At 38.6% G+C, this 22,859-nt stretch overlaps 1 protein-coding gene across 8 annotated transcripts in view; it reads right to left on the minus strand.

The window, feature by feature from the left end:
- Window positions 1-22,859, minus strand: part of OPHN1 (oligophrenin 1) — a 541,657-nt gene that overhangs the window by 29,433 nt on the left and 489,365 nt on the right. For all 8 annotated transcript variants that reach the window (XR_009257107.1, XM_058713537.1, XM_058713536.1 and 5 more), the window contains one exon: window positions 22,217-22,540. Coding sequence is in view for 7 of the 8 variants with exons in the window: in XM_058713537.1 (XP_058569520.1) it covers window positions 22,217-22,540 (324 nt within the window). In the remaining variant the exon portion in view is untranslated. The remainder of the gene's footprint in view (window positions 1-22,216; window positions 22,541-22,859) is intronic.

A 22,859-nucleotide genomic window follows, 5' to 3' on the forward strand; every position in this document is an offset into this window, starting at 1 on the left:
AGAAAAATAAGAGTCAAAACAGCTCAGGGGCTGAGCAAAAAAGGGAGAAAGGAGAAAGGAGAGGGTTTAAATTCTATTAAGATTCCATAAACAGGGGGAGCACAGAGTCTGAAACTCTGCAGCTCAATACCTGGAGGTGCTCTGGTGGGAAGGGCAAATCCCTGGAAGCGGAGAGCAAGGTCTAAAGGGTCCTCAGGCCACACGCAGAGAGGATGTTCCCCTGTTGGGAGGACATTTAGTAGAGGCAGTGTGGCCAACCCACTGTCAAAGGTCCCAGAAGACCCAGAGAATGGTCACATTGATTGGTGTTAGAGAGGAGGTTAAGGGTGAAGCCTGGCACCAGATGTGTGTTGTGATTTGCCATAATCCCTAAAACGCTGCTGGTACATGATCACAAGTACTTTTTCTGGGGCAGGCTGGCACCTGGCTGTAGTCTCTCGGCATAGGCAGTGGCACAGTCTTGTGAATATTCCTGAGGGCAGGCCAGGACATGGCCACTGCTTAGTGAGACCCTTTCCCAGAGTGGCATAAAGGGTCAAAGCTGCAGTCCCTCAGAAGTGAGGGGTTGGGAAACACAGCCCCATCTGAAGTAAAACTCAGGAGGGAGGTGCAGCCTGGTAGCTTGACAGTTTGGTCATGGACAGTGTAGAAGTGAGGAGTGGACAGAAGTTGAAGACAAAAGAGAGCTGCTTGATTGCCGGGTGGGGAGAGCACAGAGTTCCGATACTAGAGACTGGGTAGCTGGGTGACCACACCTACACATGCCACAACAATCCACCACATTAAGCTAAGCAGCACCACCTAGTGGAGAACAGAGCTGTTACACTAAACCCCACACAACGGTCCACCACGATCTTGAGAAACACTACAAGTGTCTTCGCCTGCTTAGTTTCCTGACTATAAAGTGCTTCATACTTTGACTTCTAGGGGAAACCAGATGTAATTAAATCATATTTGTTTCTGTTTGCTGGGCCATCTATTAGATTTTCTTTTCTTTTTCTTTTTTCTTTTTTGTTCTTGAATACAGAAAGATAAAAATTTATTTTTATTTTCCATTTTTACTAAAAATTTTTCTTTAATTTTTTTCTATTTTTTTTACTTTTTTGAAAATTTTTATGTTCTATTTTACTTCCATCATTTCATTTTATTCTATTTATTGCATTCATTTTTCCAAACTTTCAAACATTTTCCTTCCTCCACTCTTTTTTTATCTTTTCCTTTTTTCTCTAATCTATCAATTTTTTCAACAACCAGACCAAAACACACCCAGAATCCAGCCTCATTTATTTGATTTTTTGTATTGTTTTGTTTAATTTTTAGTTGTTTTTTTTTTACTTAAAAATTTTTTTCTTAATGTTTATTATTGAGAGACAGAGAGAGACAGAGCATGAGCATGGGAGGGGCAGAGAGAGGAGGAGACACAGAACCTGAAGCAGGATCCAGGCTCTGAGCTGTCAGCACAGAGCCTGACATGGGGCTTGAACTCACAAACCGTGAGATCATGACCTGAGCTGAAGTGGGACGCTCAACTGACTGAGCCACCCAGGCGCCCCTTTATTTTTTACTTTATTAATTACTTCTCTACCTTCAAAATGACTAAACGAAGGAATTCACCCCAAAAGAAAGAACAGGAAGAAATGACAGCCAGGGACTTAATACACACAGGTGCAAGCAAGATGACTGAACAAGAATTTAGAATCATGATAATAAGAATACTAGCTGTGGATGAAAATAGATTAGAATCCCTTTCTTCAGAGATAAAAGAAGTAAAAGCTAGTCAGACTGGATGAAATAAATAATGCTATGACTAAACTGCAATCCCAAATGGATGCCATGGTGGCAAGGGTAGATGAGTCAGAGCAGAAAATCACTGATATAGATGACAAACTTATGGAGAATAATGAAGCAGGAAAAAAAAGAGGGAGACTAAGGCAAAGGAGCATGATATAAAAATTAGAGAACTCAGTGACACATTGAAAAGGAATATCAGAATCATATAGGTCCCAGAAGATGAAAAGAGAGGAAAAGGGGTAGAAGGTTTATGTGAGCAAATCATAGTGGAAAACTTTCCTAACTTGGGGAAAGACACAGACATCAAAATCCAGGGAGCACAAAGAACTCCCATTGGAGTCCACAAAAACCGACTATCAGCAAGGCATATCATAGTCAAATTCACAAAATACTCAGGCAAAGAAAGAATCATGAAAGCAGCAAGGGGAAAAAAAGTCCTTAACCTACAAGGGAAGACAGATACGGTCTGCAACAGACCTATCCACAGAAAGCTGGCAGGCCAGAAAGGAGTGGCAGCATATATTCAATGTGCTGAATCGGAAAAATATGCAGCCAAGAATTCTTTATCCAGCAAGGCTATCACTCAGAATAGAAAGAGAAATAAAAAGTTTCCCAGACAAACAAAAATTAAAGGAGTTTATGACCACCAAACCAACCCTGCAAGAAATTTTAAGGGGGACTCTATGAATGGGAGAAAAGATGGAAAACAACCCCAAAAGACCAAAAGCAACAAAGACTAGAAGGGAACATAGAACACCATCAGAAACTCCAACTCTACAGACGACATAATGGCAGTAAATTCATATCTTTCAGTACTCACTCTAATCTATCTTTCAGTACTCACTGTAATCATCAATGGACTAAACATTCCAATCAAAATACATAGAGTAACAGAATGAATAAGAAAACAAGATCCATCTATATGCTGTTTATAAGAGACCCAGTTTACACATAAAGACACATTCAGATTGAAAGTAAGGGGATGGAGAACCATCTACCATGCTAATGGTCCCCGAAATAAAGCTGGAGTGGCCATAATTACATCATACTATCTAGATTTGAAAATAAAGACTTTAACAAGGGATAAAGAAGGACATTATATAAAAATTAAAGGGTCTATCCACCAAGAAGATGTAACAATTGTAAACATTTATGCTCCAAACGTGACAGAGCGCAAATATATAAGTCAATTAATCACAAACATAAAGAAACTCATTGATAAAATACCATAATAGTAGGGGACTTCAACACCTTGCTTGCAGCAATGGACAGATCATCTAAACAGAAAATCAACAAGGAAACACTGGCTTTGAATGAAACACTGGATCAGATATATATAGAATATATCATCCTAAAGCAGCAGAATACACAATCTTCTCCAGTGCACATGAAACATTCTCCAGCATAGACCAAATACATAGCACTCCAGGCTTTCCTAAAGAAGGAGAAAAGTCTCAGATACACAACCTAACCTTACACACCTTAAAGAGCTGTTAAAAGAACAGCAAATAAAACCAAAATCAGCAGAAGACAAGATAATAATAAAGATTAGAGCAGAAATTAATGCTATCGAAACCAGTAGAACAGATGAATAAAACCAGAAGCTGGCTCTTTGAAAGAATTAACAAAATTGATAAACCACTAGCCAGTTTGATCAAAAAGAAAAAGGACCCAAATAAATAAAATCAAGAATGAAAGAGGAGAGATCACAGCCAACACAGCAGAAATATAAGCAATAATAGAAGAATATTATGAGCAATTATAGGCTAATAAAATAGGCAATCTGGAAGAAATGGACAAATTCCTAGAAACATATAAACTACCAAAATGAAACAGGGAAGAAATATAAAATTTGAACAGACCCATAACCAGGAAAGAAATCGAATTAGTAATCAAAAATCTCCCAAAAAACAAGAGTCCAGGGCCAGATGGCTTTCCAGGAGAATTCTACCAAACATTTAAAGAAGAGTTAACACCTATCCTTTTGAAGCTCTTCCAAAAATAGAAATGGAAGGAAAACTTTCACACTCATTCTATGAAGCCAGCATTACCTTGATTCCCAAACCAGACAAAGACCCCACTAAAAAGAAGAACTATAGACCAACTTCCCTGATAAACATGGATGCAAAAATCCTCAACAAGATAGTAGCCAATCGTATCCCACAATACAATAAAAAACATTATTCACCACGACCAAGTGGGATTTATGTCTGGGATGCAGGGCTGGTTCAATATCCGCAAAACAAGCAATGTTATAGATACATCACATCAAAAAAAGAAAGGAGAAGAAGTAGAACAAGATCAAGAACAAGATCAAGAACAAGAACAAGATCCTCTCAATAGATGCAGAGAAAGCATTTGATAAAATATAGCATTCTTTCTTGATAAAAACCTTCAAGAAAGTAGGGATAGAAGGATGATACCTCAAGTCATAAAAGCCATATATGAAAGACCCACCGCTAATATCGTCCTCAATGGGGAAAAACTGAGAGCTTTCCCCCTAAGGTCAGGAACACAAGAGGGATGTCCACTCTCCCCACTGTTATTCAACATAGTATTGGAAGTCTTAGCCTCAGAAAGCAGGCAAAACAAAAGAATAAAAATATCCAAGTCAGCCAGGAGGAAGTCAAACTTTCACTCTTCAAAACAAACACAGAGTGTTTCAAAACAAACACTCTTCAAAACAAACTTTCACTCTTCAAAACATGATACAGTATATGGAAAACGGGAAAGAATTCACCAAAAAACTGCTAGAACTGATTCATGAATTCAGCAAAGTCACAGGATACAAAATCAATGCACAGAAATCGGTTGCATTTCTAAACACCAATAATGAAGTAACAGAGAACTCAAGGAATCGATCCCATTTACAATTGCACCAAAAGTCATAAAATACCTTGGAATAAACCTAACCAAAGATATAAAAGATCTGTATGCTGAAAACTATAGAAAGCGATGAAGGAAATTGAAGAAGACACAAAAAAATTTTAAAAAAGTGTTCCATGCTCCTGGATAGGAATAACAAATATTAAAATGTCAATACTATCCAAAGCAATCTACGTATTCAATGCAATCCCTATCAAAATAACCACAGAATTCTTCACAGAGCTAGAGCAAACAATCCTAAAAGTTGTATGGAACCAGAAAAGACCCCAAATGTTCAAAGGAATCTTGAAAAAGGAAACCAAAGCTGGAGGCATCACAATCCCAGACTTCAAGATGTATTACAAAGCTGTAATCATCAAGACAGTATGGTACTGGAACAAAAACAGACATATAGATCAATGGAACAGGATATAGAACCCAGAAATGGACCCACAAATTTATGGCCAACTAATCTTCAACAAAGCAGGAAAGACTATCCAATGGAATGAAGACAGTCTCTTCAGCAAATGCTGCTGGGAAAACTGGACAGCGACATGCAGAAAAATGGACCTGGACTGCTTTCTTACACCATACACAAAAATAAACTCAAAATGCATGAAAGACCTAAACGTAAGAAAGGAAGCCATCAAAATCCTCCAGGAGAAAGCAGGCAAAAACTTTCACCTTGGCCGCAGCAAATTCTTACTCAGCATGTCTCCAGAGGCAAGGAAAACAAAAGCAAAAATGAACTATTGGGACCCCATTAAAATAAAAAAGCTTCTTCACAGCGAAGTAAGCAATCAGCAAAACTAAAAGGCATCTGATGGAATGAGAGAAGATATTTGCACATGACACATCAGATAAAGGGTTAGTATCCAAAATCTATAAAGAACTTATCAAACTCAACACCCAAAAAACAAATAATCCAGTGAAGAAATGGGCAAAAGACATGAATAGACACTTCTCCAAAGACATCCAGATGGCTGACAGACACATGAAAAAATGCTCAACATCACTCAACATCAGGGAAATACAAATCAAAACCACAATGAGATACCACCTCACACATGTCAGAATGGCTAACATTAACAACTCAGGCAACAATGTTGATGTTGGTGATGGATGCAGAGAAAGAGGATCTCTTTTGCACTGCTGGTGGGAATTCAAACTGGTGCAGCTACTCTGGAAACCAGTATGGAGGTTCCTCAAAAAATTAAAAATTGAACTACCCTATGACCCAGAATTTCAGTACTAGGTATTTATCCAAGTGATACAGGTATGCTGTTTCAAAGGGGCACATGCACCCCAATGTTTAGAGCAGTGCTATCGACAATAGCCAAAGTATGGAAAGAGCTCAAGTGTCTATTGATGGATGACTGGATAAAGAATATATATATATATATATATCACATCTTCTTGTAATATGCCATTATATATACACATATGTATGTGTATATGTATACATGTGTATATGTATATATACATATGTATATGTATATATATGCGTATGTATGTGTGTGTGTGTGTGTATATATATATATATATATATATATATATATATATATATAATGGCATATTACTCAGCAATCAAAAAGAATGAAACCTTGCCATTTGCAACTATGTGGATGGAACTAGAGGGTATTATGCTAAGCGAAATTAGAGAAAGACAAATATATGACTTCACTCATATGAGGAATTTAAGATACAAAACAGATGAATATAAGGGATGGGAAGCAAAAATAATATCAAAATAGGGAAGGGGACAAAACATAAAAGACTCTTAAATATGGAGAACAAACAGAGGGTTGCCAGAAGGATTGTGGGAGGGGTGATGGGCTAAATGGGTAAGGGGCATTAAGAAATCTACTCCTGAAATCATCGTTGCACTATATGCTAACTAACTTGGATATAAATTCAACAATAAATTAATCAATTAAAAAATTAAGGCAAATATATAAAAATATTAACTTAATCTATTACTTTAATTACTTTATTACTTACTGTTATAATTTTAATACTGTTATATATTTTACCTTAAGTATTTTAACAGTTTTTCTTCTTATGGTTCTTTTCCACGGCTATAAAATGCACAGGACAAAGTTCAAATTCCTTAATATAAATTCAAGGCCCTCTATGAGCCTTAATATAAATTCAAGGCCCTCTATGAACCCAGGCAGCAACTCTGGACCTTATCTTCAAGCTCTACTCTAGTCAAACTGGACTCCTCACTGCCCTATCAAATCAAGCCCTTGAGTCTTATTTCTGTGTGAGACAGTATGGTATAGTGGAAAGTACAAAAATCTGGAGTTGGGTAGCCTGATTTTGAGACCTTGTTCTGCTACTTCCAAGCTATGGGACTCTGGAGAGTTATTTCACCCCTTTGACCATCAATGTCTTCACCTGGGAAGTGAGTCCAATAACCTCTCCTTAGCAGAGGAGTTGTAAGGACTAAACTAGATAGTCTGTTTAGAATGCCTAGCATATAGTATGGATAAGTTAATGTTAGACTCTCTTTTGCTTCCTACCTGATACATGCCCCAGTTCTCATGTCTTATCTGTATTGTAACCATCCCTTAAAACTCAGGTCAAATCTCATACCTCTGAACACTTCAGGTGGCATAGCAGATTTATATTCATGTAAACACTCATTAAGTGCTTATATGTTGCCTTGTGGTTCTTTTTAAATTTACCCAGGTAGCCATTCTGGTGAGGGAGACATGGATGAAAAGAGCTAATGACAATACAGTGTGATTGGTGTCCTAATGGAGGAATTATTTGTGTATACACATACAAATTCTGTCTCCCCATATAGACTACATCTTACATTTCTGAACATGCCATTCCCCTTAACAGCAGGCTGGGCACAGAGAATTTCAGCTAAAAAAATGACCAAAATTATAATAATTGATTTTTCTAACACAGTTTATAGCATTCAAAGCATTCTTCCAGATAATTATTTGATGTTCACAATAAGCTTGGGAGGGAAGATGTTATGGGTCTTATCTTCTCCATTTCATAGAGAATAAAACTGAGGTTCAGAAAGGTGAACTAATTCACCCCAAGTCACATAGTTAGGTAAGTAATAGAGTGAGAATTGAAATCCCCATCTCTTTGTGCTGTACCTACTGTTCTTAGTGTCTGCTGTTTGTTATTTAAGGCATATAAAATTATAAATGGCAAAAATAAAGTAATGGTAATAACTGTTAAAAATTTAGCCATCATTTATTGAACACCTGCTCCATTCTAGATACTGAGATCCTGTACTTAGTACTTTATGCATACATTCTCATTTAACACTGGTCATAACCTTCCAAGGTAGAAAGTATTATCCCTATTCTACAGTTGAGAAACAGAGACAGATAGATGAGAAATAACTTCATAGGTAATTGGCAATAGAATCAGGTACATGTGATTTCTTAAGTCAATGTAGTATCAGTACCACTGGTTTTCAACCCTGGCTACACACTGGGAACATTAAAATCATACAGTACCTGGGGTCCATCCCCCAAACTTCTGGTTTAATTGATTGGGGTAGGACTAGGGTATAGGAATTTTTTTTAATTTTAATTTTGCTTTATTTTTTTTTTGAGAGAGAAAATGAGCAGGGTAGAGGGACAGAGGGGGAGGGAAGGAGGGAGAGAGAGAGAGAGAAGGAGAGAAAGGATGAGAGCCTTAAGCAGGTTCCATTTTCAGCTCAGAGCCTGATGCAGGCCCAATCTCACGATTGCAAGATCATGACCTGAGCCAAAATCAAGAGTTGGTCGCTTAACCAACTGAGCCACTCAGGAGTCCCAGGTATGGGTGTTTTTAAAAGCTCCTCAAGTGATGCTATGTGTAGTCAGAGTTAGGAATCAATAGGTCAAATTATGCTACTTGGTTACTGTAGATCAAAGATTACCAGAGTTGATAATGACATACCATTTCTACTGTATGGTAGAGGTGGTGTTGGAAAAGAAGTGTATGTTGCAGTCTGTGCCAAAAAACACTTCTACCCAAAACTGTGTCCATTTTAGAGCTATCGCTTTTCTTGATGAGAGAACCAGATAATGCCCACTAAAATATGAATCCCATTCCTTTCCAGCTAACAGCCACATCCAAATGGACATCACCCCCAAGGCCTTAGAAAGGAAACATCTATTAGCCTTGCATTCTTAGTCTCCTTCTTGATGATTCATTACAAATAAAACTTTGAAGTCACAGCAAAGGGATTTCTTGAGTGAAAGATTCCATCGTTCTCTCTTATCTCTAATTTGCCACAGTAAAACTAAAATGTCAAACTGAGGAGGCAGTGATGGAAGAGTAATAAAATGGAGTGACTAGATCTAGATTCCAGTCTTAGTACTAAAACTACCTTGCTGTGTGACCTTGACAAGATCACTTCAGTACCTGTACAATGTGGACTTGGTCTCTTTTATAGATCGATGTGTCCGTGATATAAGTCTACAGGCCTAGATCTCTCCTTACTGTCTTTTATTTATTATTATTATTTTTTAAATATGAAAATTATTGTCAAATTGGTTTCCATACAACAACCAGGGCTCATTCCACCCAACAGGTACCCTCCTCAATGCCCATCACCCACTTTCCCCTCCCTCCCACACCCCATCAACCCTCAGTTTATTCTCAGTTTGTAAGAGTCACTTATCGTTTGGCTCCCTCCCTCTCTAACTTTTTTTTCCTTCCTCTCCCCCATGGTCTTCTGTTAAGTTTCTCAGGATCCACATAAGAGTGAAAACAGATGGTATCTGTCTTTCTCTGTATGACATATTTCACTTAGCATAACACTCTCCAGTTACATCCACGTTGCTACAAAAGGCCATATTTCATTCGTTCTCATTGCCAAGTAGTATTCCATTGTGTATATAAACCACAATTTCTGTGTCCACTCATCCGTTGATGGACATTTAGGCTGTTTCCATAGTTTGGCTATTGTTGAAAGTGCTGCTATAAACATTGGGGTACAAGTGCCCCTATGCATCAGTACTCCTGTATCCCTGGGTTAAATTCCTAGCAGTGCTATTAATGAGTCATAGGGTACATTTTTTAAAAAAAATTTTGAGGAACCTCCACACTGTTTTTCAGCGTGGCTACATCAGTTTGCATTCCCACCAACAGTGCAAGAGGGTTCCCATTTCTCCACATCTTCTCCAGCATCTATATTTTCCTGATTTGTTCATTTGAGCCACTCTGGCGTGAGGTGGTATCTGAGTGTGGTTTTGATTTGTATTTCCTTGATGAGGAGTGACGTTGAGCATCTTCTCATATGCCTGTTGGCCATCTGGATGTCTTCTTTAGAGAAGTGTCTATTCACGTCTTCTGCCAATTTCTTCACTGGATTATTTGCTTTTCCGGAGTGGAGTTCAGTGAGTTCTTTATAGATTTGGATACTAGCCCTTTGTCTGATATGTCATTTGCAAATATCTTTTCCCATTCCGTTGGCTGCCTTTTAGATTTGTTGATTGTTTCCTTTCCAGTGCAGAAGCTTTTTATCTTCGTGAGGTCCCAATAGCTCATTTTTGCTTTTAATTCCCTTGTCTTTGGAGATGTGGCAAGTAAGAAATTGCTGCGGCTAAGGCCAGAGAAGTTTTTCCCTGCTTTCTCCTCTAGGGTTTTGATGATTTCCTGTCTCACATTCAGGTCCTTTACCCATTTTGGGTTTATTTTTGTGAGTGGTTTAAGAAAGGGGTCTACTTTCATTCTTCTGCATGTTGCTGTCCAGTTCTCCCAGCACCATTTATTAAAGAGACTATCTCTTTTCCATAAGATATTCTTTCCTGCTTTGTCAAAGATTAGTTGGCCATATTTTGGTGGGTCCAATTCTGGAGTCTCTATTCTATTCCATTGGTCTATGTGTCTGTTTTTGTGCCAATACCATGTTGTCTTGATGATTACAGCTTTGTAGTAGGGGCTAAAGTCTGGGATTGTGATGCCTCCTGCTTTGGTCTTCTTCTTCAAAATTACTTTGGCTATTAAGGGTCTTTTGTGGTTCCATACAAATATTAGGATTGCTTGTTCTAGCTTTTAGAAGTATGCTGGTGCAATTTTGATTGGGATAGCATTGAATGTGTAGATTGCTTTGGGTAGTATTGACATTTTGACAATATTTATTCTTCCAATCCATGAGCACGGAATGTTTTTCCATTTCTTTATATGGTCTTCAATTTCCTTCATAAGCTTTCTATAATTTTCAGCATACACATCTTGTACATCCTTGGTTAGGTTTATTTCTAGGTATTGTATGATCCTTGGTGCAATTGTGAATGGGATCAGTTTCTTTCTGTTGCTTTATTATTAGTGTATAAGAATGCAACTGGTTTTTTTTGTAGATTAATTTTGTATTCTGTGACTTTTCTGAATTCATGTATCAGTTCTAGCAGACCTTTGGTGGAGTCTATAGGGTTTTCCATGTATAATATGTCATCTGAAAAAAGTTAAAGTTTGACATCATGTTTGCCAATTTTGATGCCTTTGATTCCCTTGTGTTGTCTGATTGCTGAGGCTATAAATTCCAACACTACCTTAAACAACAGCGGTGAGAGTGTCATCCTTGTCATGTTCCTGATCTCAGGGAGAGAGCTCTCAGTTTTTCCCCATTGAGGATGATATTAGCTATCGGCTTTTCATAAATGGCTTTGATGATGTTTAAGTATGTTCCTTCTATCCCGACTTTCTCGAGGGTTTTTATTAAGAAAAGATGCTGAATTTTGTCAAATGCTTTCTCTGAATCGATTGACAGAATCATATGTTTCTTATCTTTTCTTTATTAATGTGATGTATCACATTGGTTGATTTGCGAATGTTGAACCAGCCCTGCAGCCAGGAATGAATCCCACTTGATCATGGTGAATAATTCTTTTTTTATGCTGTTAAATTCGATTTGCCAGTGTCTTGTTGAGAATTTTTGCATCCATATTCATCAGGGATATTGGCCTGTAGTTCTCTTTTTTTGCTGGGTCTCTGTCTGGTTTCAGAATCAAAGCAATGCTGGATTCATAGAATGAGTCTGGAAGTTTTCCTTCCCTTTCTATTTTTTGGAACAGGTTGAGAAGGATAGGTATGATCTCTGCTTTAAATGTCTGTTAGAATTCCCCAGAGAAGCCATCTGGTCCTGGACTTATTTGTTGGGAGATTTTTGTAACTCATTCAATTTCTTCGCTGATTATGGGTCTGTTCAAGTTTTCTATTTCTTCCTGTTTGAATTTTGGAATGGGTGGGTGTTTAGGAATTGTCCATTTCTTCCAGGTTGTCCAGTTTGTTGGCATATAATTTTTCACAGTATTCCCTGGTAATTGCTTGTATTTCTGAGGGACTGGGCGTAATAATTCCATTTTCATTTATGAGTTTATCTATTTGAGTCCTCTCAAAGACTCTATTTGAGTCTTCTTTTTGAGAAGCCTGGCTAGAGGTTTACATTTTTTTTTTTATTTTTTCAAAAAAAAAAACCTCTTGGTTTCATTGATCTGTTCTACAGATTTTTTAAATTCTGTATTATTTCTGCTCTGATCTTTATAAGTTCTCTTCTTCTGCTGTGTTTGGGAAGTCTTTGCTGTTCTGCTTCTATTTCCTTTAGGTGTGCTGTTAGATTTTGTATTTGGGATTTTTCTTGTTTCTGGAGATAGGACTGGATTGCAATGTATTTTCCTCTCAGGACTGCCTTTGCTGCATCCCAAAGCATTTGGATTGTTGTCTTTTCATTTTCATTTTTTTCCATATATTTTTAAATTTTTTATCTAATTGCCTGGTTGACCCATTCATTCTTTCATAGGGTTTTCTTTAACCTCCATGCTTTTGGAGATTTTCCAGATTTTTCCTGTGGTTGATCTCAAGCTTCATAACATTGTGGTCTGAAAGTGTGTATGGTATCATCTCAATTCTTTTATACTTATGAAGGGCTGTTTTGTGACCCAGTATGTGATTGATCTTGGAGACTGTTCCATGTGCACTCGAGAAGAAAGTATATTCTGTTGCTTTGGGATGCAGAGTTCTAAATATATCTGTCACGTCCAGCAGATCCAATGTATCACTCAGGGCCCTTGTTTCTTTATTGATCCTATGTCTAGATGATCTATCCATTGTTGTAAGTGGAGTATTAAAGTCTCCTGCAATTGCCACATTCTTATCAATAATGTTGCTTAATGTTTCTGATTAATTGTTTTATATATTTGGGGGCATCTGTATTTGGTGCATAGATATTTACAATTGTTAGCTCTTCCTGATGGATCGACCCTGTAATCATTATATAATGCCCTTCTTCATCTCTTGTTACAGCCTTTAAAGTCTAGTTTGTCTGATATAAGTATGGGTACTCCAGCATTTTTTGACTTCCAGTAGCATGATAGTTCTCCATCCCCTCACTTTCAATCTGAAGGTGTCCTCAGGTCTAAAGTGAGTCTCTTGTAGCCAGAAAATAGGTATTGTTTTCTTATCCATTCTGATGCCCTATGTCTTTTGGTTGGAGCATTTAGTCCATTTACATTCAGTGTTATAGAAAGATATGCATTTAAAGTCATTGTGATGTCTGTAGGTTTTATGCTTGTAGTGATGTCTCTGCTTCTTTGTGGTCCTTGCAACATTTCACTCACAGAATCCCCCTTAGGATCTCTTGTAGGGCTGGTTGAGTGGTGATGAATTCCTTCAGTTTTCGTTTGGGAAAACCTTTATCTCACCTCTTATTCTGAATGACAGACTTGCTGGGTAAAGGATTCTCGGCTGCGTATTTTTTTTTTTCTGTTCATCACATTGAGGATTTCCTGCCATTCCTTTCTGACCTGCCAACTTTCAGTAGATACGTCTGTCACTACTCTTATGTATGTACCTTTGTAATTTCGGGCCTGTTTATCCCTATCTGCTTTCAGAATTTTCTCTTTATCCTTGTGTTTTTCCTGTTTCACTATGATATGTCATGCAGAAGATCGATTCAAGTTATGTCTGAAGGGAGTTCTCTGTGCCTCTTGGATTTCAATGCATTTTTCCTTCCCCAGATCAGGGACGTTCTCAGGTATGATTTGTTGAAGTACACCTTCAGCCCCTTTCTCTCTTCTTCCTTTGGCATTCCTATGATACGGATATTGTTCCATTTGATGCATCACTTAGTTCTCTAATTCTCCCCTCATACTCCTGGATATTTTTATCTCTCTTTTTCTCAGCTTCCTCTTTTTCCATAATTTTAGCTTCTAATTCACCTATTCTCTCCTCTGGCCCTTCAATCCGTTCTATGGCCGCCTCCATTTTATTTTGCACCTCATTGATAGCATTATTTTTTAGCTCCTCATGACTATTTTTTAGTCCCTTGATCTCTGTAGTAATAGATTGTCTGCAGTCCTCTATGCTTTTTGCAAGCCCAGCGATTAATTGTATGACTATTATTCTAAATTCTTGTTCTGTTATATTGCTTAAATCGGTTTTGATCAATTCATTAGCTGTCGGTACTTCCTGGAGTTTCTTTTGAGGAGAATTCTTCCATTTCATAATTTTGGCTAGTCCCTGTGGTAGCTCCAAACTGCAGAGCACTTTCCCTGTGCTGTCCAGAGTAACTTGTGTTGGTGGGCAGGGCTGCAGTCAGACCCAATATCTGCCCCCAGCCCACCGCTGGGGCCACAGTCAGACTGGTGTGTATCTTATCTTCCCCTCTTCCAGGGGTAGGACTCACTGTGGAGTGGTGTGGCCCCTGTCTGGGCTACTTGCACACTGCCAGGCTTGTGGTGCTGCTTTGATGGGATATGGCCAAGGGCATATCAGAGGGATGGATCCGCAAGGTGCACAAGAGTGGGAGGGGCAATCTTAGCTCACTTTGCCCTTGGTGGTCCCCTGCGGGAGGGGCCCTGTAGCACCGGGAGGGAGGCAGGCCTGCTGCAGGGATGGATCCACAGACACACAGCATTGGGCATTTATGTGGTGCAATCAAGTTCCGTGAAGGGAACTGGCTCCCTTTGGAATTTCGGCTTGGGGATGGGAGAGAGAAATGGCACTTGCCAGTGCCTTTGTTCCCCTGCCTAGCTGAGCTCTGTCTTCTGGGGCTCAACAACTCTCCCTCCTGGTGTCCTCTTGCCCTCTCCGCTTTCCGACAGTAGAGCTGTTGACTTTTAATATTCCAGATATTAAGTCCCACTGGCTGTCAGAACTCACGGAGTCTGGCCCCTCCGCTTATGCAAGCCAGACTTTGGGGGCTCTGCCTTGACTGGCAGGCTGCCCCTGCAGTGCCCAGGTTCCCTCCTGCCAGTCCATGTAGCACGCAACCACTCTCTGCCCTTCCTACCCCTTTCCGTGGGGCTCTTGTCTATACTTGGCTCCGGAGTGTCTGTTCTGCTAGTCTCCTGGCATTTTTCTGGGTTATTTAGGTAGATGTGGGTGGAAACTGATCAGCAGGAGGAGGTGCACCCAATCTCCTCCTACTCCACCATCTTCCACCCATATCCTGTGTTTCCCCTTGCTGGCTTTTAAATGATGCTTTTGGAGTACTCTAGAAATCTGTTCTGCTCATGTACTTAACAAACTTGAAAAAAATCTCTCTATAGATATAGATTTAGATTCCATAGTTTCCTGTTGCTTGAAAAATAAACTGAAGTTTGTTTTTTTTTTAACCTAGAAGTTAGTATCCACTTCCATTTGGCTTCAACTGATATTTCCGATATACCTTTCCACTATTTATCTTCACATACCCTGCAGTCCACACAAACAGTACTATTTGTTTTTCCATATACATGTCTTACAATTAATCATATTTTCCCCACATTCCCTTTACCCTATTCCCATATGCCCAAATTTACATCATCCATCAAGACTCAGCTTAAGTGCTCCAAGCCTAAGATGCTCTAAATTCTTTTCTCTGACTCCTAATGCACTAATCATCTTGTACTATTAAACCAGGTTCCTTGTTTTGGTGGCTGTATGTGTCCTATTAGAATGCAAGCAACTCGATAGCAACGTACAGGTGGGATTCATCTCTGCATTCCCCAAAAGCCCAAGTAAATTGCTTCGCCCATAACTGATATTCAATAAATATTTATTGAGTAAAGAAACACATACTTCATTCCATTAGAAAGACAATGTAAAGAGATTTTCTTTTTTAAGTTCCCAGTTGTGACCTCTTTGAGACACACACAAACAAACATGGTATGTCCAAATTTTATGTCCAAATTTCAGGCTATTCTTAAAGCTAAATGGAAAGGTTTTAAATATACTGAGTGTTTCTTGAGGGCTTTTGTGCCCAGCCTTATGTTCTTACAAGTGATCTGACAAAGACCTTGCCCTCCAGGGACTTAGAACAGAGGTAGACAATGAAGTCATACATATGGGAAATAAGTGTGAATACTCTAACTCAGACCCACATTAAAGGGTAAAACTTGAATGTCAAAATAAGTGAAGTATTGGAGATTTCCCTGAGGCAGAATTGTCAGAAGGTTTCAAGGAAGGAATAGTACTTGAGCTGGACCTCAAGATGGTTAAAAATCCTTCCTTGCCCCCTTCCCCTCAACAATAGTCCTCCTTTTTCTCAGTGTTTGGCAGGGTCATAGAAAGTCTGAGGGTGGAAATAGTAGCTTTGAGCTCGATTATGACACCTACATTTGAGGCTTGAGGCTTCTCATAGGCTCAAAAATAGAGAATAGTAAACACCTACTATCTTCTATGGATGCCATTTTCTGAGAGGTTGTTATCCATTTTGAACTTCTATTGTATTATAAAATGTTTTGTATACCTAATCTTAGTTTATAACCACAAAACATTTCCTATAATGTAGGCATTGTCTCCATTTATAGGTAAGAAAACTGGCTCAAATAAGTTAAATTTATCTAAGATTATGTAGCTAATAATTATCTTCCTGGAAAATCAAAACAACTGCTACCACTTACTGAGTATTCATTATGTGTCAAGCACATAGATATCTCAATTCATTGTTGCAGCAATCCTATGGGTACAATTATTATCTTCATTTTACAAATGAGAAAACTAAGGCTCAGAGAGGTTGTGACTTGATGAAGGTCCCACAGCTCTGAGGCAGAACTAAGATTCAAAATCACACCTGGGAGACTGGCACCTGTCACATCTGAGACTTCACTAAGCTTTTGAGGTTATGATCTTTATACCAAACTGTACTTCTCTTATTTTCTTTTTAACTTTCTCCACAACCTGACTTTTACTACAAATTTGACCTCCCTCTCCAGCTCAACCTCTTCTTTCCCTTTCCATTCTCTGTCAAATGACCATAACCGATCTTAGCACTTGTTGATTTCTCAGTACCTCATGACCATCAGTCCTCAACACTTAGCAACTTTCTTTCAGCTTTCCTTATATCTATATATACCCAACCAAAGGGTAAATAAGGAGAGATTCTTTCTCTTTGTAGATTCCCCAAGTTTTCTAGAATCATCTCCTACTTTCTATGAAATTCTGCCATGCTCACCTGAAAGCCCCTCTTATCCTGTAGCCACTGATTACTCTTTTGGATCAATTGGGAGTTAGGCTCCAGGAAAGGCAGAGAAAGAAGATAAAACACAGTAGATTACTAAAGCATAATTAATCTAAACAAACAAATGTGGATAATGGCCAGCACAGCCAATTACTGAAAGAGCAAGTCTGTTTCTAATACTTCTAGAGCAGATACAAATGTCACTGACTGCATGTCTTAGCCCAGTGGAAAATTGGTGGACCTGTGGCTGAGGAAGACTTTACAAGCTCTCTTCTCCAAACTCTAGAACACATCACCAGAATGAAGTCTTTTATTTCTTGTCAAGACAGAGAAAAAGAGCTAAGAAGGGCTCCTAAACACATGTATTGTATTTTACAGTATGGATGTATTCTTTACTTTTATTGAAGAACCTGAGGCAGAGTGAAGGTCTCTTTGCCCCATGCTCCTACAGGAATTTATTCACACCAACTTTAGAACATGGATCACACTGGACTGGGACTGTTTTCTTACATGCCAGCCTCACCATGAACACTTGGAGGGCAGGGACCGTGGCCTTTCATCATTGTCCTCCCCATTGCATAGCACTATGCCTAAATAAATGAACAACTTCATGTAAGTAGATGTTTTATCCACCCCACTCTCCAAAGGAAAGTCCCAAGTCCTTTTGTAGAAACTATACAAAGGAAAGTCCCAAGTCCTTTTCAAAGCCAGGCCTGATTAGAGGCAGTGAGATTAAAGGACAGTATATTGGCTTGTATATTTTTTCTCTCCTACAAGTTAATGCTTCTTAGAAAATAGAAATAAGAAGGTAGCTAAAACAATTTAAGAAATTAAAATTTGGTAGCCAAGAAGCCTAGGTTCAATCTCTGTCTCCACATCTTACAATGTGGGTGGCTCTGGGAAGTTGTTTCACTTCTCTGAGCCTCAATTTTTCCTTAATCGGGAAATAAATGTGAAATGAGGGAGGAAACCTACCTCATAGGCTTATCATAATGATTAGATACAACAGAAAAAGAGAAAATATCCAGTTCTATGTCTGGAACAGAAAAGAGCCCTTGCCAAAATTATCTCAAAAAACAATATTGATTTTATTGTAAGTTGACTGCCATGGAACAAAGCAATTTAACATGTACTTTGTGTTTGCTATCTTTAATTGCTAAGGAAAAATGTAAAGAATATCAAGCCCACTCAATATCAAATTCAAATGTTGGATTGATGCAAGGGGAGGACATCAGGGACAAGGAAATGGCATAGTTGGATCACTAAAGAAATGAGGCCTGTGCATTGACCTTTGACATGGTAGGCAAAACTCTGAACAAAGAGCTGAAATGGAGTGACAACTGCAAAGTTCAGAGTGGGTCAGCTGAGGTGACTGTCATTAAGGCTGCTGGCCAGTACCTGGGGCCAACAACTCTTAATTATAGCTCAGGGTCAGAGGTGTTTGCAGCTTTTGCTTAATTGATATCTGTTCTGATGCCTGGAATCTACCACTGGAGTGGTGGCCAAAATAGGGAGGAAGCGGGGGGGAATAAGAGGTGAGGAGGTGGGAGTGAGTGAAGTTCAAAGAGGCAACTATAGAGATGTAGTTAGTAAGAAGTTGCTATGGGCCGATGTCAAAGAGGTTGCTGCCTGTGTTCTCCTCTAAGATTTTGATGGTTATAGTAGCACTATCAACAATAGCCAAATTATGGAAAGAGGCCAAATGTGCCCACTGACTCATAAAATAATAAAACAGTTTTGGGGCACCTGGGTGCCCCAGTTGGTTAAGCGCTGACTTCAGCTCAGGTCATGATCTTGCAGTTCATGAGTTCAAGCCCTGCATCAGGCTCTACGCTGACAGCTCAGAGCCTAGAGACTGTTTTGGATTCTATGTCTCCCTCTTTCTCTGTGCCCATCCCCCACTTGTGCTCTGTCTCTCTCAAAAATAAAACATTTAAAAATTAAAAAAAAATAAAGGATAAAAAAGTTTTGAAATATACACACACACACAATGGAATATTACTCAGCCATAAAAAGAATGAAATCTTGTCATTTGAAACAACATGGGTGGAACTAAAGGGTATTATACTAAGAGAAATCAATCCATCAGAGAAAGACAAATATCATATTTCACTCATATGTGGGATTTAAGAAACAAAACAAATAAGCATAGGGGGAAGAAAGAGAGAGGCAAACCATAGAACAGACTCTTAACTATAGGAGAAACTGAGCGTTGTTGGAAGGAATGTAGGTAGGGAGATGGGTTAAATGGGTGATAGGTTATTAAGGAAGGCACTTGTGATGAACACTGGGTGTTATATGTTAGTGATGAATTACTAAATTCTATTCCAGAAACTAATGTTACACTGTATGTTAAGTAACTGGAATTTAATTAAAAACAAACAAACAAACAAACAAAAAAAAGAGGCAACTACATCATAAATTTGGCTCATTTTTCACCAAGGCCAGGATTACAACCACAGTTCTGTTTTCTGTAGCTAAGGCTGGAGGCATGGATCTTTGAAACAAGCTACATAACACTAGCCTGTTGCTGACTGATTTAAGGTAAAAAGCAAAAACCAGGCAATGATGTGGCCCAGATTTAGACAGTCTGACTGATAATGTACAGTAAGATCATTATATTAACTGAAACTATTAGATCAGAGCAGCTGTTGCCAGCAGCCTGGAGCAGGACTGTGGAGGAATGGGGAGGGGAAATGCCTCTAGAATTTAACTCAACAGTAGGCAATAGTTAAGAAGGGCTAAGTTGTGGTGTGCTGACCTTAGAGGATCTGGCTGACCTCAAGGCTTAGTAGCAGGCAAAACAAACTTCTCCGTGAAAAATATATCTTGAATTACCCAACTCTACCAGACTGATGTGAAGGTCAATACATGACTTATAAATTGAAGCAGTGTCTACATAGAATTCTGGTGTTGATTGGTTATTTCCCTAAATAGGCAAATCTTAGGGGAAAAGCAGGGTAGGGAATTAATAACATATTTTGAATATATGGCAGAAATTTTGGTATTTCTTTTAACGTTACCAATAATTCTGTTAGATGAGCTGTTTCTCCTATTTATAGATTTAGAAACCTAGGTGCACAGAGGTTAAATAACTATTAATCATGCAGACAGATGGATCAGTGGGCCAAGACAAATAATTCACAGAGTCAGTTACTTAGTGGAAATCTTATCAGATTCCCAAAGAATAGCTTTTACGGAATTGTGCTCTGAGACAATGTCATCAGCCCATGTTAAGGTTGTTATATGCAACAATTCTTGAGAGAAAATGTTTCTTAGAAGTATTCTCTTGCCTCAAAAATGGATGAGTTGTACTTTTTTTTTTTTTTAATTTTTTTTAACGTTTATTTATTTTTGAGACAGAGAGAGAGCATGAACGGGGGAGGGTCAGAGAGAGGGAGACACAGAATCCGAAACAGGCTCCAGGCTCCGAGCTGTCAGCACAGAGCCCGACGCGGGGCTCGAACTCATGGACCGTGAGATCATGACCTGAGCCGAAGTCGGACGCTTAACCGACTGAGCCACCCAGGCGCCCGGATGAGTTGTACTTTTACTTGAACAAGTGGCTTGTTGTTACCTTAAGAGCATAGACTTATATTACCATTAAGTTCCTCCTCTTTTCATTTTCTCTAGAAAGTTTGGAGACAAATCTGTGACACTGCTCCAGCAAGTATGTAAGGCTTCACAGCAAACATTTTGTGTATGAACTCCATTATTTCCATATCCTTACTATACTACCTTTTTTTTCTCTCTTGACCTCATTTTTTCTCACCTGTATTCTCTAGAATCTAAGGCAGAAGTCAGCAAACTTCTTCTGTAAAGTATCAGATAGCTAATATTTTAGGTCTTGTAGGCCATTGGAAGGTCTCTGTTGCTACTACTAGATTCTGATGTTGTAGTATAAAATCAGCTTTAGACACTATGTAAGTTAAGTGGTATATTATGGACACAGAAATTTGAATTTCATATAATTTTCATGTTTCATGACATATTATTTTTCTTTTGATTTTTTTCAACCAGTTAAGGCCATAGTTTGCTAAGCCCTGATATAAGGCTCAAGAGAGTAGGGACCTTGTGTCTTATTCATTCTTATGTCCTCAACACTTAGAATGAGGCCAGGCATACAGTAAGTATTACATAAATACTTGTTGAATAAATTATTCTTACTATTTTGAGTTCTTGTATTTTCTATATTGTGAAATGCCTTAAATCCTTTTTGGAATAGGACAAGATAAAAAAAACAAGGCATATTTTTAGAAGGTCATCTATCAAGAAAATAAAATATCCACAATTTGGATCGAAGGCTTTGTGATATCAAAGTCTATATTCTGTCCAGTATACCATACTATCTTCATAGAATTATGTACCCTTCTCCAGATACCCTCTGGATTAGCTCCAACCTCCAAATATGAGTCTCCACATGTAGTAATCAATTAAATTTACAGAAGTCAGCCACATCTTGAATTTGTAATTTAAAAAGCCTATAGTTTTGCAGAAGTTGTGCCCTTTTGTCCCTATTTTGATTAATCTGGCAAGTGAGAGTGAGAAACCAGCAGTTTATCAATTTCAAAGTTTCTTATAGAAAGGTAAAGTGATAGTTCTGCCTTATTGGAAATAAAACAGGCTTTTGTGCCTGTCAGACTTGGTAAGATTGAGATCCCAGCTCAGCCAGTTACTAGCTATGAACGTTTGTCAAGTCACTTAGCTCTAGGACCCTCAGTTCTAGTAGGAAAAAAAAATAGTAATACATTCTCCACATTAAGGCTGTGAAGATCAGAAATAGTTTGTCAATACCTAGTACAGTGCCAAGGACATAGTAGATACTTAATGGCAACAGTAGCAGTAATAATATTTATAAAAAATATTATTATTAATTTATTATACAAGTAATAAGTGTCTACCTTGTAATAGTCAGGCAATGTTCTAAACACTTGGATATAGAAGTAAATAAAACAGGCCCCAAATCACCACCCTCATTAAGTTTACATTCTAGTGATTATTGTGAATGGGTTTTATGTTCTTACCCATAATTCCAATATTAGTGGTAGTAAACTGGAACAGATTCCTATTTAAATATCTCCAACCTCAGAAAGATCTCAATGTACAAAAGAGTTGGTTTCAATTCTGGTTTCAATGGGATTCCCAAGCACTTACCCTCCTTGTGGTGAGTCAGGGGACGAGGAGCTGGTCTCTTTATTTGGAAAGAGGGTGCTTTGGTGGGCCCAGAGCCTGGCACAGGTCCATTGGTGGCCTTTGATATGGCCTTGGTTCCTCCATCTTGCAGCCTAGACACCAGCTTCCCCACATCCACTTCAGGACAGGACTCCAACTTGCCATCTGAAACAAGCCTGCTTGGGGACTGCCTCTCAGTGTCAGCTTCCCCACTCCTCTGAATAGGCAGTTTGGGGTATTGTGGTAGCTTGGGGGGTTCTATACTGCTGGTGATAACACCATTGGGTGTTTGATGTTGGATTTCATCTAGGAAAAGTTGGTGTAAAGAGGGAAAATTAATGATAATGTTATTACCATTTCATTTTTATACACACATAATATTGAAATATTGTACACATTTTCAATGGGGTTATTATCGTGGAACAAATCACTGATAGCTCACAAAATCAGTCTCTACCTACCCCAATTCATGTCGAGTCACAGATTCCAACTAATAGGGAATTCAGTTCAAGATCTGAGTATGATTTTCACCACCACAATTCAGTAACACCACAGTACACCAAGATGCTTTATTCAAAGGGATATGTAATTTAAAATGGACTTAAGAGTTTCTGATCAATTATAA

The sequence above is a fragment of the Neofelis nebulosa genome, chromosome X, assembly GCF_028018385.1.
Source record: "Neofelis nebulosa isolate mNeoNeb1 chromosome X, mNeoNeb1.pri, whole genome shotgun sequence".
NCBI lineage: Eukaryota > Metazoa > Chordata > Mammalia > Carnivora > Felidae > Neofelis > Neofelis nebulosa.